At 40.6% G+C, this 17,938-nt stretch overlaps 1 protein-coding gene across 5 annotated transcripts in view; it reads left to right on the top strand.

Moving 5' to 3' along the window:
* CALCR (calcitonin receptor) overlaps positions 1–17,938 on the top strand; it is a 155,383-nt gene that overhangs the window by 118,571 nt on the left and 18,874 nt on the right. For all 5 annotated transcript variants that reach the window (XM_088161678.1, XM_088161684.1, XM_014875595.2 and 2 more), the window contains exons 8-10: positions 11,204–11,357; positions 16,715–16,775; positions 16,874–16,940. In XM_088161678.1, coding sequence (XP_088017804.1) covers positions 11,204–11,357; positions 16,715–16,775; positions 16,874–16,940 — 282 coding nt within the window. The remainder of the gene's footprint in view (positions 1–11,203; positions 11,358–16,714; positions 16,776–16,873; positions 16,941–17,938) is intronic.

The raw sequence follows: 17,938 nt of genomic DNA, 5'->3' as shown, positions 1-17,938 counted from the left end.
AAAAAATAAAAAATGTATTAAAAATCCCATAATATTTTTATGCTATTAACAGAGCAAAGGAAAGCTTTACAGCTTGGGTTTTTTCTTCTCCTACTGCACCCTCTGTTTTAATAAGTCCATTAGAAGATTACTGCTTCTGACTTCCTCTAGTTTGCTGCATTTATCCACTTTCTACATGTGCATCTTTGGAGCTTCACAGGCTCATGTATCTGTGGCTCTCACCTTTAGTATATACAGAAATACTGAAGTGTGTAGATTGAATTTCAAGCAGTCATGCATACCACTCGTGCAACAGCCATATACAGAGATGAAGTTGCTGGTATTTATTCTGAAAAATAATAAATGTTTTTCCACCCCAATAGTTCCTGGTTTTTTTTTCCAACCTAAAGTTTCACAGTAGTTTTTGTGAAATGCCATAGGAAAATACTTTTGGTGATTCATAATTTATGAGGATATCAACAAATCCATATAATTTTGAAAGAAGAAAGACTGATCTCATAAATAACAAGCAGAAAAGTCAGGAGGAACAAGAGAGGAAATTCCTTCCTAACACCAAGACACTCCCATTCTCCCTGTGACCCAGGGAGAAAAGGCATGAGACAATCCAAAGCATCATTGACATGAGGAGAGTCTGTACAACATCCTTACTCCCATTGCCACTAAGAGTTAAATCCTTTGATGATCATTCTGCTCGTGTAAAATGGTAAGTCAAGCCACTTTTATAATAATCTTAATTTGCTTATTTACTTCATGTTTTCTGGTTATACAATTTTCTCTCTCACTCTCTCTGTCTCTCTTTCTGTTGGATTTATCTGGATCTGAAGCCATGGAAAAGAAAGATCTGAGTTCAGGTGGCCGTACAAGAAATGAAGAAGCAATGGACAAGATTCAAAGATATTTAAACAAAAATAAACAGGACGCGTGTATAAACACTTACCTATAAGGAAAAATTTGACTGTTGTATCTGGAACTGCATTATTTAATAACTGCATTAATTATGCTATTACTGGAACCACATTTATAGGAAGAGATACCATCCATTACTATCTTGCCATCTGCATCTACCTTCCTAAATGAGACTGACCAACAGTAGAGGGGTGATCTGTGGACAGCACATTATGTTCTCCATTAAAACCTCCAGAAATATAAATAAAACTCTTGCTGCCAAATCTCTCAATATAGTCTTACACATCAGATCTGTATGTTTCATTTTCTGTGTTCCACAAGAGTAGTAATTTTAGTACTCGGTACTGATGGGAGTAAAAGGAAGCTACAGCTCATGCCTGAAGGGGCAGCTCTGCCAATGAGAAACTGAGCAATTCATCAGCTCCATGGGCATCCTATAAGTATACTTCTAGGTGGGGCTAATTTTGGTCACAAATTAGTAATGTCTCAGTAATTAGAACCTCTTCCACAAAAGATTTTAGAGATCTTACTGTATTTTTTTTTCTCTTTCACATTCTAGTAGAGATATCTCTTTTTTCTGCAGGTTCTTCTGTAGCCTCTTCACCTTTTATGTGGTAGTTTCACCCTTGCATCTGTTACTGTATGGTGTGAAAGTTTATATTTCGATTGCAGTTTTATAGAGGCCATAGCAAGGGCCCGACCTCCTCTGGTAGCTCCTAGGAGCCCTGTGTGGGGTCAGAGAATAAAGACACAACAGCCATTCAGGCACACTCCAATCTCACTGTCAAGTCCCATCTCATTTCCATACATCTTCTTTAGGCCTTAATGTATAAACAATCTGTACACCCTCTTACATGGGTAGACCTGGTATGTAGTAGCAGGAGCAGACCTGGTATGGAAGAACCCAAAGCAATCCCTGTTTAATTACACACAGCACGATTTCATTTCCTCCTGGCAACACCTGTAACCAACTCAGCCCTTGAACATGGGGGGTGAGAGGATTGAGGCTGTTTTTCCCTCCCTGTGTAGATGTAAATATATTTTAAAGATCTTGAGCTAGTTTAGCACCCTAGCTGATGGTGCACCATGCACTCTGTGTCTAGCAGGAGCACATAGTCCCTTTCCCTTTGCAAGCATTTCACTAGGCTTGCTGACACTATGGGCATGAGGTGGGATGATAAGGGGAACTTGATTGTCTGTACTGCCCAAAACCCATCTCCTGGAACAGGCAAGCCTTCTAACCAGTAAAGTGCTTCCATTCAGCATTATTTGTTAGACCAAGAGAGCACAAAGGCTGGTACCCACTAACATTATTTTAAGCAAGGCCATGGTAGTAGCAATACTAAAAATTCTGGCTTTCTTGTGGACACTAGAACACTATAAATAATCTTTCCATTAACAAATTAAAGTGAAAACCATGACTTCCCAATCATGCTAGGTTTTCCTCCCTACCACAATTACAGCAAAACAGTAGAAATAAAACACTGAGATGTGTGGACAGATGACAAGTGTAAAAGAATAGTTACTGTGATTTATGGGGTTCCAATACTGGAATTCCTTTTTTCTCCAAGGAATAGAGGGGCAATGGATAAAAGAAAGCAAAGGAGATTCACAGCATTTCAGAAAGACTGTCAATTTGGGTATTTTTTACCATACAAAAATCTTTACCATACAAAAATCTCTTCTTGCTTTCATTTCCTGCTGATTTCGCCTGGCAGAGCATGGGAGTTTAAAACATCTTTTTATCAAATGTGGTGCTCATAAATTATACCAGTGAGGACAAATGTCAAAACTGCTGCTTCATGTGACTTATTTTCCTTAGTTATCCCAGCAGTCCCCCTCATGGAGCAGACCTCCCTGGAAACAGCAAAGGTGGAGATCCACAAAGGAAAGGGATCTCAACTCAATCTTCAGAGTTGTTTTATGTACTATACTTGGGATAGAGCTTCAGGAGGTGCCATTCTTGCTAAATAATTTGGTTCTTTTTTTAATGTGACTATTTCCACAACATTCCTGTCACTCTCAAAGTATCTCTGAAGTATTTAATCTTAGTACATCTGTTCCTCCATCCTGCTTCCATTGGATTACTTACAGGAGCCCCAGCAGCCAGTTTAGCCACCAAGAGGTGACACAGAACCTGAGCAATTGTGAAATCAATAGAATGAGAGTAAGAACAGGAAGATTTGGCACTAACTTTGAAAATTAGAGAGAAGTTGTCCCCACTAAGAAGAATTTCTGAATTGAACAAAGCACCATATCACTCTGCTGAGGTTCAGTTGTGGTGCTGAGCCCACGAGGTGCAAGCAGGCACAGTTCCTGATGTTCATGTGTCTGCAGAGGGGTGACCACAGGAGGTGACAGGGAAAGGAAATTCCTACTCTACCTATCTATGCCCTCATCCACAAAGAAAGGGACAGATGATAGCTTTCATGTAGCCCAATCCAAAGGTTTTCATATCAAAATAATTCAGACTCTATCAGATCCTGTGGATGGCCTCTTATTTAGGAGCCTGGGTGCCATCTCCTCCAGAAGTATGTTTCCAGAAAGGACCTTGTAATGCAAAAACGCATTTTTGCCTGGAAGGTGAAGGCATCAAATCCCAGAGCTCATTCCCAGGTTTTCTCTCTGCATCTTTTCTGCTCAGGTGAGGTAGACCTGCACTCGAATATGCAGTACAAGTCCAAACTTCAGATGTAAATATCTGTGAAAAGTCTGATTTAACCTGTCATTCTGCCTAGTCATTATGCATCTGCACCATCTCTGGACCCTGAAGCTCTGCCATTTGTGGCAGTGAGAAGTGAGCACTCCCAGCATAGTTGTTCCCAAAATCAGTAGAATCTCTGCATCCCAGTTCTTGCTGTTGTCAGCTGTGGTTCTCTTGTTCAGCCACAGTGTCCATTTGCAGCCATGAGGCTGTAGAAGCAAAGCACACGCCAGCTTCATGCAAAATGCGTGAATCCATTCCAGATTTGCTGAAATTCATGATGTGTGTCCAGAACTGCTGGTCAAGAAAGTTGTGCTTAACATACTCTCGGATCTGAGCTGTAGCAGTCTCCAAAAGGCTACTCGTCTTCCACAGTATGGAACTGTGTTTGACTTAGATGTCTTACTGGGGCTTTTTTCATTTTTCCTTTTGATCTTCCTAAGAGATGGGAGAGATGTAAAGTGAAGATGATGAAAGTGAAGATGATGCAAAAATTTGAGATAGTACCTGGGCGACCATAAGTTTCTGTCAATTGCACTGTCTACAGTGCATCCGAGACTGAAAGTTAAATAGATGATAATATGTCATTGGCCCCTAAAAACACAGGCATGGAAAAATGTCAAGTAGCCACTCCTTAAATGTCAGATCAACTAGTACAGATGTTGTCTTTTTGTGGATTCTGTGTTACACTCTATGGACATGGCACACTCTAATGAACTTCTGTTTTACACAAGGCCTCCCACATTCATAGGACATTTAAGCAGCTCAGGTGTTGATATTTCTCTCTGAATATAAAGCGATTATGTCTAGAAATATACAAGGTGTCTCCAAGTTTTCCTTGCAATATGCCTTTAAAAGGGACTACCTGAAATGTAAAAAATTTGAGTATGAATTGCCCAAAAAGATTTTTCAAAATCCTTCAAAACATGGATTCTTTGAAAAATGGAAGAATTCTGCCACAGCTATTTTCCTCACTTGTTTTTATCTGATTAAATGGCAGTGCTTCCTGTAGAGGCAGCTGTGTCTCAATCCAAGACAATTTACCTCATTCTAAAGCAGGTGGCTAAAACAGGTCAGGTGAATTAAATGCAGAGTGCTCATTCCTCTCTAGGGAACCATTCTGCATTATCCTGCACATCTGTACCAAGAAGTCAGACATGGCCTTCAATGACTGCTGTGCAGACCAGCAGTATTGCCCATTTTCAGCCATGCCCCTGCTACCCTGTGTTTCTTGAAGGTATCTAAGACCAAAAAGGCCTGAATCAGGAGAGAGAAAAATAAAATAACCTCAAAGTGCCTTTACAGGTGACAGCCAAACATGTGGAATAAGGGTATGGAAGAAGAAACAGTAATGACTTTCAGCAGGAGTTAGAGCCTTGGGTTAGTTATGTACATGTTAGTTACGTACTTTAAATTTAGTTGGCAGAATGTGCTATTGACCTATTATTGGCCAATAATAGGTCAGTTGTTTGGATAATTGAGATCCTTTGCTCACCATTTCACCTCTGAGGGGCTTATGCTTGCATATACACAATTGACTGACCTCGGAATTTTCTGGCATCCCCTTGGCCCAACATCCTTTGAAGGGTTGGTGGCTCTACCTAGCAGCAGGTCACTCCAAGAAAGACACTGGAGCAGCATCTGAGTACATCTAGAGAATTAAAATACTCATGAACATTTAAGGTCAGACATGCCTTACATTTGGACACCTGTTTTGCAGACACGTACATCTGACCTAGTCACCCCACGCTAAAGATAGACAAAGTTGCATTCAGGGTACTATCCATCTGGTTTATTTTAGGTATATCCTTTAGGATGAGGTAATTTTACTATAATCTCCATCATCTCTATCATTATCTTTTGATTACTGGAGAGACATATTGGATGTCTCCATTTAGTATCACAAATCCCCGTTGTATCACTAGAAAAATCTTGGAGCATTTAACTGAATCATGAGTGGATATATCCATGTCATCAAAGCTATATCTGTACCTAGTCCCCAGGAAATGCATTTGCAGGTCTAGATCTTACACCTCAAACATAATGTAGGTGCACTTGGCTGTTAGGTATACTCCATGCAGAATTAAACTATCCTGGCTCAGGGCTCAATGCCCAGAGCTCAGCTATGCCTGGATACAGATAAGAGTAACCTCTGACTTGTCCTATCTTCCTGTGCCTGGTGGCTCTTGCTCAGTGGTCATGGTGGAGTACAGGTGCCTGGAATAGCTGGAGCTCTTAACCCTTTTTATCAGGGATTGCCTCCCTCCACTGGGAGAAGGTGGCAGCAGATCCTATCCAAATGAACAGCAAGTGGCACCATCTTGTGCTATGTTTATACAGAGCCCTGCCTTTGTTTTCTGTCCCTCTTTGCTGGCCTCGCTGTTCTGCTCCATCAGTCAGGCTCATATCCACAATGACTCCCTGAAAAGCTGCCTCTCTTTGGCACCACCACTCAGAAACCAAGCTGATAAAACCCCTTGGGAATGGTGAGGCTGTTTTGCTTTGCCACACACCCTGTGTCACACTTGCCATGGTGCATCCTGCAGGTGAGGATCCAGTGGCCACTGCACACTGAGACAGTGCCAGATGTGCTGTGAGAGCCCCTCTGGCCCTGCAGAGCTCAAAGCTGCAGGGGAGAACTATTGCTACAGCAGCCAGGACTCAGGTATGTGCAGGTGTAGCCCTATTAATTCCTTTCCAGAATGTGTAAATCTGGGCTGGCTGCTTTACTATAGCCTAGACATGGACACACATGCTGCTAAGAATATCCCTTTTGTTTAATTTCATGTTTTGCTGTCTTGTTACACAAAACCTGGGAGCCCTCTGAGAAAATGTGTACATTTCGTTCTGTAAATGGTTTAAAAGTATATTAAAACATTAATCTTCTTCCAAGTCCCAGTATGCCAGGTTTCTGACTGGAACACAGTTTAATGGATGACTCATTGCAGATGCATTGTATAATAGTGTGATGTTCTGATAGCCAGTGATTTACAGCTACAATACTTAGCACAGTCTTACTTTGGAAAATCCTTTTATTGCTTATTTGTGTAACATATGGATACTTGGAAGTTAGGAATATTTTTATAGAGTAGTGTTCTATTAGTCAGAAAAAACCCCACCATTTTTAAGGCAGAGCAGTAATCCAACTTGAAGCTACTCCTTTAAAATGCTAAGTTAAAATGTTTGAGAATATACTGTATTGCCTTCAAATTGAATTTGAATAAATCATAGCTGTCCTCCATGGCAAGCTGTAATACTTTTGAGGAGGGTCCTTTGCTGTCATGCACTGGGGAGGTTCCCCAGAGGTGAAGAGGAGTAAGAAGAGTAAGGTCAAACATGTTTATTTCCCTTTAAACAAAGAAGTGTATAGCTGTAGTGATGGCTCATATAGCTGGCTTGGTTTAAAATCAATAACCTTGGCTGGCCTGTTCTCAACAACTTATTTGAAATGCCAGTGAGGGGCATTTCCATGGATAATGAGCATTGGAGAAGAGACATTTCATTATGCACGCTGAGGGGCTTTCCCACACTTGCTTTCCATAGGACAGGCTCTCTGGAGTTGACAAGGGCTGATGTAAAACACAGAGCTCCCAACCTGCCAGCCCGAGTTCCTTTACCCAGGAAAGCACTGCAGGAATGGACACAGGGGAATCTGTATGACTTTACTGTGCCAAAACAGTCAAGCCTTTTGCTCTGACTGAATTAGTAGGACAACTTCCTCAAACAATTATCAAGTTTATTTCATATTAAATGTTATTATCGTTGAAAGTGGAGTTCTGGGGTATATGTAGTTTGAGAGTTTTGTCTTGACTCGCCCCAATGACTAGTGATGGTAATTAATGGTGCAGTTTTCTGTCCATAAGTTATAAACCAATAACCAAGTAGAGCCTTAATAAAGAAATGACAAGCATATATGATGAGAGGCTGCTGGATTAGCTGAAGAGAGCACTATGCCAATTACATTATTGTGCAATTGCAGGGTCCTGTCTAGCAGATGGACCTGTGGACTCCCTTGGCAGGACTGGAATATTAACAGTGTTTATAACATGCCAATATGCCCTGCAAAACATCATAGACACTGTTTCTATCTCTTTCTTGTAAAAGGAGAGTAAATTGTTTTATTTCCCCTCTGGGAAATGTTCCAGAATCCTTTTGAAGTGCTTTTGCTGCATACTGCAGCTGTGGTGTTTACACGAGTTCCATAACTGTCTGCAAGATTTGCAAGTGAGCAGAATATGACTGACAGTATTCCTATTGACTCCTTTTGCCCCTGAGTAATTATGCCACAATTTAAAGTCATTGCAGGTTGCTTTTATGACAAAGGAGAATTATCAATTATGGACCTCTTTTTTCTTGGATGCTGTCCTGCAGATCTATAAAGAACTTTTCTCAGTTTCTGTGCCCATTAATGCGATGCAGACACGTGGCCAGAGGCAGCCTCCTTGCTCATGGATTGAGTTTCTTTCCACATTACAATCTGCCAAAAGAGATTCATTCTTGGTCATCCTTCCAGAAGCACAAAAGAAGCTGCTTTTTTAGGTGATTACCTGACTTTGAGGGCTGGTAATTTTTTCCTGATCATTTTTTCACACTTCCCCCTGCTATAGCCATTTTTGCAATTTTCTCAATTAAGATTAATATACACCAAGATGTTGGTTGCATTTGTCATGTTTTATTTTTACTGATCCAATACATGTCAGTAAAAGGGTCTCTTTTACTGAAAAATCTCTTTTACTTGCTCTGACCAAAGAAAGATGGGTTCTTTATTGTAGGAAAATATTTCCATTGCATCACTTAGCCACAGCTGAAAAACACTGCATTTGTTACCTCATCCAAAGCAGACTGATTTTTTGTTTCCCTTTGAATAATATGAATTTAACATCTTATCTCAATGCACCGTTGTGTTTCAACTCCTTGTAATAACTTTTTCAGATAAATTCTCAAATTAATGTGATGTGTATGAAGGTGCTAATCATAACAATCCTTTATTCTTTGCCAAGGGTTTTCTTCCTTCTCTAACTTATTACATCAGAAGTGATTACGTTCCTCAAGAGTTGTGTGTTGTCTGCATTTCCACTGCCCTAAAGGATAAGTAAAAGATTTCATTTTTGAAACCTCAAGTCATAGTTCAGATGGAGGGTACATGAAAGAAAGAAATGTTGGGAAATGAAGCAAATGGATGTTTTTTCTATGTGTGCATTTGTTTGAGCTACAGATACAAGTTCCAGCAAAGTCTGACTTGGTTCAGTCAGTCTCTGCTCAGAGGGGTGGTGAGCAGTGCATACAGCTGGCCAAGAGAAGCAAGGATCCTCCATAGCCACCTTTCTTTCACTTGGGCAGGATGAAACAGGGAAAGAATTAAGTCAAAATAGCAGATATGAGAAGTACCATGGATTTTATTGCAGAACTCACCATCTGTACTCAGCTCCCCTCCACCTGGCAAGCTGAAGGCAAAGTTGTTCCTAGAGCCCAGGTGACTGGATGGAATGCTGAGACAATTTGGCCCTGGCAAGAGCAGGACCAGCCCATGAGCAACATAGCAGGCACCCTGAGTCACTCCCACTAAAGCCATCAGGAAAATGATGCCTTGAGCCCTCAGGTGACCCCCTCTGACCTGCAGCTCCTCCTGGGAGACAAAGGGACACAGTGCTGGCCCAGCCCAAACCTCACTGTGATGGCTCAGGAAGTTTGCTTACATTTTAGAGGCTGGGGTGTGTGGCTGATGCCAGGGAGGGTGCTCCCTGAATCTCTATGCAGACTGAGGGAAGTGCCTGTCAGGCAAGGCAGCCCTTGTAGGGATAGGTGATCAATAAGGGGAGAAGGGAGAAAGGTAAGGCACCTGTTAGGAGGCTGTATTGAGCACGGGCTAGGAAACAAGGCAGTGAACACATTGACCCAGACCCGTGAAAAACAGTCCAGGAATGATATAAGAGCCTTAATGAACACTTTTGCCCACAGAAAAAGGAGCAAATACATCTTCCCCTATCATTTGTTTTGGTGGTGGTGGCTTTGATGGTGGCTTGGTTTGGGTTGAGTTGGGATCAGTATACAACCCTTTTGGACACACTTTTAAGAACTGTTCAGCCACAGTATGGAAAAAAGAAGTAACAGTCTATTCTGTCCTGCATGGCAAGAAGAAAACATGAATTACCAGAAAATAAAAATCAGTTCTTCACATATATATTGTCAGAATCCTACATCCTAACCTATCAGTAAGCTATATTTTCATGAAAACCAACCTGGACTGCAAATATTGAAACAGAACTAAATAAACATGTTTGGGCAGTTGGGAATTTTCTTTATTCAACAGAATGGCTGTGGACTGGATGTGGACTGCAACAGAAGGTGGTGGACTGGATGACTGAGATTTTCTGATCCAAGGGGGCTGTCCAGACAAATGCAAAACATGCAGTCCCCTATCTGCTGAATTGCAAAAATGTCTCTTGAAAGAGATAAATGAATCCTAATGATATCTTGTGCAGCCCAGGTCGTCAGATTGGAAAATATCTGCAGAAGTTAAGGGAAAGAAGCATTCTCCTGTGGCCACAGGTGTTGATTTTGCTATCACTGCTATGACCTCAGAGTTCCAGGTATCATGTGGTGTTCCCCAGAAGCAGCGGGTGTCTGTCAGCACAGCAATCCCTGCCCACTCCTCCTGGCCTTCCTGGGTTGTGGTGACAAGGAAGTCCAGGTGGAGGATGCCTTCACTGCCCTCCCTAAGACAGCAAATGGACACCAGACCCATTCAGAAGAGGAGCAGCATTGTCCCTCACCAGCTGGCACTCCAGTAGTGGACACAACATGGTTCCCTCCACCACCTGCCCACTGCTTTCCAGAAATTTGTAGCCACAGTCCCTTGCCAAGGTCTATGTCTGCAACCTCATCTGAACCATGCATGGGATCCACTTCACCAGCTCCATTTAGCTCCACGTGTAAATTTGTAATTTCATCAAAATGAAGCAAAGCTGTCACCTCACAAAGCAGCAAAGACAGTATCCCTGGTACCCAACAAAAAGAATCTCTGCTCCCACCAAAACTTGCACTTTCCAAAGGCAAAATGGAAAAAAATTTCAGAGCTGGAGGCTGTTTAAAACGTAAATGACTCTGGCTTAGAAGAGACACCTGAAAAAGAACTTAGAAAATTTGATTAAAAGGAACTCACTCAAATTGGAGCTCGAAGTTACTGTCTTTTTCACAGCCCTCCTTGGACCTCTAGAACAAGTTGTTTGTTTCAGTTCCAAAAAACCCCCATCAGATTACTGACTTTTGAAGGATTTTTTTTTATTTTGTGGTACTTTTTGGAGTATTGTTATAATTCTCTTCTATTTTGTGAGGACTTTAATTTATTTTAGTTTAGTTTAATTTAATTCATTTAATTTAATTCATTTAATTTAATTCCTTTAGTTATTCTCATTTATAAAAGTTTAAAATCCTTCTCACTGATAGCTGCTGAAAAAGACCTCAAAAAGCAGAAAGAGCTGGGAATTTTTGTTCCCCTTTGCTTTTCTTGTAGCCTCACAATAACATTTGTCTTTGCCTGCTTAAATGCAAAATGCTGGTCAAGCGTGTGACTTTGTCTCATTTATCTGACAGGTAAGCTGCAAAGTGCTGCAATTCTTTCATCAGTACATGCTGGGCTGCAACTACTTCTGGATGCTCTGCGAAGGCATTTATCTCCACACGCTGATCGTGGTGGCAGTGTTTGCTGAGGAGCAGCGCTTGCACTGGTATTACCTCCTGGGCTGGGGTATGTATGCCACCATTTGCACCAAGATGGACAGTACATTCCGATTTTTAGGGTCAGTGGCTCCACTGAACTCGGCGATTTTATGCAGAAAGAAAATCTGACCTGATTGTTTGGGAACTAAAAAGCTTTAATAATGGAAAATAACAAACAGCACGCCATCAGTTTGTCCTGAATGAACTGGGAAAGATGGTACAGCGAGACTAGTTCCATGCATGAGGGCAAATGGGCAAAAGCAGGTGTTAGGGCACGGCAGGGGTATTTATAAACTTGGAGGAGGGGAGGAATTAGGGTAGAGTTTAGGGAGAGGGTCCAATAGGGAAGGGCAATTAGGAATATTAAAATGATTGCAGCAAAAAGGAACCAATGGCAATAAGGGAAGCAGAGAACTTTCTGGCAATGATCAACATACTGGAACTGGAGGATTCTGGGGGTGAGTTTTTACTCACCCCTATTGAAAGCGTTTCCCCACGGCTTTAAGCCATGATCCTCTGCACATCTATTGGAGCTAACCCCAACTCTGGACCCTAAATTTGAGTGCATATAATTACATGGGCTTAGAAAGTTACAAAAAACAGCACGAAAATGTATTTTTTATTTGCTGCATCTTGGGATTTGCAGAAAGAAATGCTTAAGCTCCGTAAAGAAAAGCTATGAGAGAATATGTATTTCTATTCAAGTATATCCCTTTTCTGAAAAAAAACAATTGTTTATTTTTGTCACGTATATGTAAAAACATGAATGCGTGACAGAACCTTTAAAGTATAATTTTCCTGGAACCAAGAGGAATGATCAGTATCTGTGTCTCACAAAGTGAAGCAAACACAGCATACAAAAAGAGGAACCAGAATTTCTTTGGAAGTGAATCCAGTATCAGATATATTTTGGTATATGTTGTTTTAAAGGAAAAAAATTATTTTATCCACTAAATAGTTAGTGGCTTTGCTGTCAGGACTGGTTTTGTCCAACAGCATATGGTCACATGCATATGCCAAAGAAACCATGACTAGGTCTGGTTCTTCATCTCCAAATATGCAATCTCTTCTGTCTTCACTAAGGGATGCCTTGCCTTTTTTATGGGTTAGCAGCAGATATTTTTCCTTTGGTCTATCTGGTCCAATAAAAGACCATATAAATGTAATCAGTATATTACAATGAAATATCTTTTACATTTAAATCACAATTTAAAATCCAGTCCACATCAGTGTTGACAGAAAATCAATATCAAGAGCTTTTTTCCAATTTGGAAACCATGAATCTCTGGCCTTTTTCCAATTTCTGGTGAGGCAGTTCCCCTATCTTGAAACCACTGGTGCAGCAAAGCAGCAAATAGACCTTTATCCATTGTCCCACTGCAGGCAGGGATGTTCTTACAATCCCTGTCTGAGGCAGATACCATTTATTCCATATTTGCTGTCCTCTTTGACAGTTTTACTTTTTCAAAATTATTTAGTTTACAGCAGGAAAACAGAAAAATGGACCTATGATTAAACCAATAAAAATTAATAAATTTTAGATTAGACTAATGGATAATTAGATAACTAGGTAATTAGAGGAAAATGACCCAGTTCTATATGTTCTGAAGAAATTTAAAACACTATATTCCATCACACATTAGGCATCCAATATTTGATCCTAAAGAGGCAGTAACAGCAAAGTTATCCCCTATCTGGACTTTCATTTCAAAGTCTGGACATTTACTTTCCTCTTATGATACAAGACTTAGTGCTCTCTGGGTACTACATTAGATACCAAGGAAACTAACATGATTTTCTAGTTTATATAGTTTGTAGTGCCAGATGGCAGTCTCCAGGTATGTAATAATTTGTCTTTGGTAGGTTTTGTTTGTTTGTTGGGTTTTTCTTCATGAGATCTCCAGCATGCACTCTTTTTTCTTATGAGAATGGAATCTTTTCTAAGAAGAGAGGGACTTGTAATGGTTTTGGAATTAAAAATATGTGATATGTTGTCAGTTCTTAAATAAAGACAACCTTCCTAAGAGCCCTAAATCAAGTTAGAGTTTCTGGACTTTGCCAATCCAAATAGCTCCAATAGATTCCTCTTGGAGCAAGCAGCCATGCTATCACAGAAATCTCATAGCTCAGAATATTTGAATATAAAAAGTCTCATAGGTCTGTGAAACTGCAACTCACTGTGATGAGTCCTTTTAAACATTTGCTTCCAGACAAAGCTTTTTCATGTCTTGCAGAACAAGGCTTCCCAAAATAGTGCCACTCCATATCCAATTATGCAAGAGGAATATGGTCATAGACTTTTTTTTTTCCTGGTGCCATTCAATTTAGGCAGTACAATTTAATGCACCTGTGACATCCAGACTGCAACGAAAGCTAAGAAGCCACCTGTAATAGTGCTGAGAATGGCACCAGCAGTATGGTGGGGAATTCGGTGAAATTACCTGATAAAACATGCATCAGTATCTGCAGAGCTGCCCAAAAATAAAACAGGGTAGTGGCTATGGTAATAGGGCACTGATATCTTGAAAAGGAAAAAGTTATTTAAAATAGACATAACTCTTGACAATGGTGCCTGTAGCCTTTTTTTAACGAAATTAGATTGATACTTAAAAAAAAAAAAAAGAAAAAAGAAAAAAAAAGTAATTATTAGCACCTCCTAACTAAAGTAGAAATATCTAACTAAAGTAGAAATATTAATAATAGCAAAATGGTCTGATTACAACAATCTAGTGACCTCTTAAGTTTGCATGAATCATTGTAATTCCTCTGATTCCAGAAGGAGTAGTAACACAGTCAAATTTTAGACATCCATCTATGTTAATCAGTGGACAGAGATACATTTCTCCAAAGGTCAATATAGAAGAACCAGAGCAGGCTGTGCTCTGAATTACAATTCAAGAGATCAAGGCAAATGTCCAAGATGAATTTACTCATTATTTATTGCTATTGCTAGTCCCTATGCAAGAAGATCTAGCCTACTTTATTTGGAAAACCACTAATGCCATTTGTAAAATGGCTTATAAGAAAAATAAAAATCTGAGCAAATACAAAAAATCTACAATAGGTTTGAGGCGACTGAATGAAATCTGACATGGGCAGATGTGTTTCAAGGCTGATGCCACCAGGTGACCCCTTCTCTGGGAACTGCTGCTGGGGATGTAATTTCTTATTTGTTATTGTTTCACTGGGTCAGGAAATCACTGTTATTCAGGATAAGAAAACAGTATCAACTGTGTGCCACACTGCAGTTCAGTACAGCTCACTCTGGTTGCTTCAGGCAGCTTCGCACAAAAGTGAAAAGGGAATAACTTATTGGACAGTGCTGAAACTCAGTAACTGAGTGCCTTCCAAATTGCCCTGGGAATACTGACCTAATTGCCAGTTCGTGCTGTAAAGGACCTGGCATGACCTAAAGGGAAGTGTCATATCTGGCCCTGGCATGGCTGGGGACCTTCTCTGCATTGTTCACTGCTCCTGTGTAGATGGGACTCTTTAGTGATACACATAACCACGACCCTACAGTCTTTGAAGCTCCACTTTTCCATAACTCTCTGCTTTTTGGCCCTTTGCAAGAGAAATATTTAGCCCTAGAAGAGTCCATCCAGCCTGCAGCTGGAAATCTGAGCTTCAGAGAGTCGTGAGCTTCCTAGACTGTAACTAACAAACGAAGACTTTCCACTGCATTCTTGAGATTTGCTTTTGAGTTTATTGGGCTAAATATCCTAGGCTAATGCATTTAGCAGAAGAAAAAAGATCTTTTTGCATCATGTGGCATGTTCTACTTGCAATACTCCAGGCCACAGTTTTCAGCTGAAGAAGTCTTGCTATTACAGAAAGACCCCTTAAAAACTGCATTTCAATCTGTCAGTAGAACTGGCCCAGACTTGCTCCATTTCCCAATCAAAATTATTTTCTCAAGCTGTCAATCCCATGAGCTCACCCTGAGGTCATAAGCTCCTCTCTTTTTATTCTGAGCTTTTTTTTGTTTTGCTGTGCATCATCACCCAAAAAAGGGAATTCTGCAGCCAGAGGCCAAGGCATCATTTTCTAAAAACATATAAAGGAGAAAGCAATCCAGTTTGATCTCCCACAGCTGCATTGTCCTCCTAAGGTAAATTGTAATAAGAACTCTTTTTGGCAGTAGAGTAAATAGCTATTGCTCAGAGTTACCTGTAAACATGAGAGTGTCCTATTTATGTATCTTTGGAGCTTATTCACACTCCCCACAATATAACTAAGGATCCTCCATCTCTTCTAAATATTTTTATGAAACCACTAACATGTGATAAAAACAGGAGCTGTGTTCTTTTAATCCCTCTGTGATTAATCGTGGTATCAATGGGATATTTCCACACCTTTTCATTTATAATTATAGAATATCCAAAGCTCAGTAGAAAGGTCTGTGGTTCACAGAGAACAGGCAGCAGTAGCACCAAAGTTGTGCACCAAGCTCTCTGCACAGGACAGACAAGACCATATCCAATGGTCTGTGTGTGCAAGGCTGTACAATCTGGGGTCAGCCCTGCAGTGCAGGCTCCCCATTCCGGGTTTCTAGCCTATTGGAGAGGGAGATGACATTTAAGCAAGCTGAAGGAAAATCAAAAGGAGTAGACCAGACTGTCACTCTTAGTGAAATAAGAACTTGAGCTTTCAACTTTGTTAAGCATGATATGTTGCCAAGCCCAGTGCAAATTTGCTCCCATCAGCTCCCTGTCAAAAGCCTCCTTTGAGGTGTCACAAATAAGTCAGGATATGTGGATTTATGGTATTCACAGCTCTTCTCCCTGTTGAGATAAAGCTACATGGAGTGGGCTTGGCTGCACAGAAGCTGAGAACCTATAGAAGATATCACAAATTCCCATCCCCCAAAAACCTCCTGGCTCCAAACACTTTTTCATGACACTGGCTCCAAAAGAGAAACTCTTCACTCTGTTTCTTATTGCTCCATAATCTGGCATGCAAGTCAACGTGCCTCTCTCTTGCTCAACAGTTATTTACATGATTTTTACAAGTGTCCCTGGTTTCCTGAGGGAGGACTCCTCTGAGAACAGAATGATCCCTACATCCTTCCCACACTGCCTGCTCACACCCTTCCCTGCAAAAGCCTCAGCAGGGCAGGGGAGCCTGGCAGCAGCTTTCAGACACGCCAGGAGAGCATGGTCTGTGGGTTTTGCTTCTCCTTTTGGCCTGCCTTGAATGTTAGTCCCTTTTGCATCTCACCATTGAGGCGTTGTCAGGATCTGGGCGTGACGGGATAAGTTCTTTCCTGAAAGATGTGATTTCACATCCATACACTTTGTGAACAAGAGACTTATTAGCGTGTGACACACATGAAATTAAAGCTAAACAAGTACCAAGACTGATCTGTGACTTTAATAATTCCAGGGTTCCCTTTAGTGCCAGCATCCATTCACGCAGTTGCAAGAGCCAGATACTTCAATGACAAGTGAGTAGCATGCTTTTGAAGGAACTTAGCATTGTTTAACTGTGCAGCAAATTTTATTCAAGTTAATAACAAATGCTAATGCTGTATTTCTCCTCCAGCTGCTGGATGAGTGTTGACACACACTTGCTTTATATTGTTCATGGACCTGTAATGGCAGCTTTATTGGTAAGAATATTGTTTGCTATTGTTTGAATATTATACAATTATTATCGCATAATAATTATTTTAGAAATGCTACTAACCTAAAAAAGTAGAAGCTTCTGTACTTCTATACTAAATATTTTGGTCAAAACTCAGAAGTATCTAGAGGTTTTCTCTACTCAGTGTTACAAAGGACAGGCTCACAACACTTCTTTGCAGTGAGACTTGAGATAAATCCACTGCATTTATGTGACATCAATCATTTAACTCTGCCTTAGCTGGGGTGAGCTGGTTGCTCAGCATGGGTTTTGCTGGTCACTGAGCTGGTATGGTCCAAAAGTAGGGAGCTAAAATAGTCCAGGGGAAAGAACTGGACTGGGATGTCTGAGTACGTGGATAAGATTCAAAGTGCAGCTTGGCAATGTACATGCATACAACATCTGGCATGCCAGCCATGCAGTTTGGCATGGTAACCCTGACCTTCCTGACAGGTGCAGAAAGGGTTTTATTCAGCCCAAGCCCCAAGCTCATCTAATTGTGTCACCCAAGATGAACTTTCATCTTTTTCCTCTTACTTGCAAACACCTGTGTGGGTCTCTGCAATAATTACTTCAGAGATCAAACAATAGCACAGTGAGTACTGGGAACACCTTTGAATAAACACCTTTCCATAGAATAGCTGAAAACACAAAAGATCTTTCTACCCTTTCTGGAGAAGCAGTCTTTAACAGCTGTGTGAAATAGTCCATCCTTCCCTGCATTATAGGCAGTCTCTTGGTTCCATAGAATCACATTTATTGTGGATTTATCGGTTCAATCTTGACTGTATCTGCTATTGCAGTGCCAATTACCATCTGAGAAAGGACATTTAACCTTTCTTTTTATCATTGTGATCCCCATCTGTACATCTTGGCCACAAAGAAAAAAGAAGCAACTATTACGGGAAAAGATCAACCTTTTGCTGTTTTCAAAATAAGACATTATCATTTCTGTATTGTGCTTATGTAATTTCTAGTCTTATT

The sequence above is a fragment of the Sturnus vulgaris genome, chromosome 1 (assembly GCF_052056855.1).
Source record: "Sturnus vulgaris isolate bStuVul1 chromosome 1, bStuVul1.hap1, whole genome shotgun sequence".
Lineage (NCBI taxonomy): Eukaryota > Metazoa > Chordata > Aves > Passeriformes > Sturnidae > Sturnus > Sturnus vulgaris.
The sequence above is the reverse complement of the archived record's forward strand: the minus strand, read 5'-3'. Positions and strand labels throughout refer to the sequence as shown.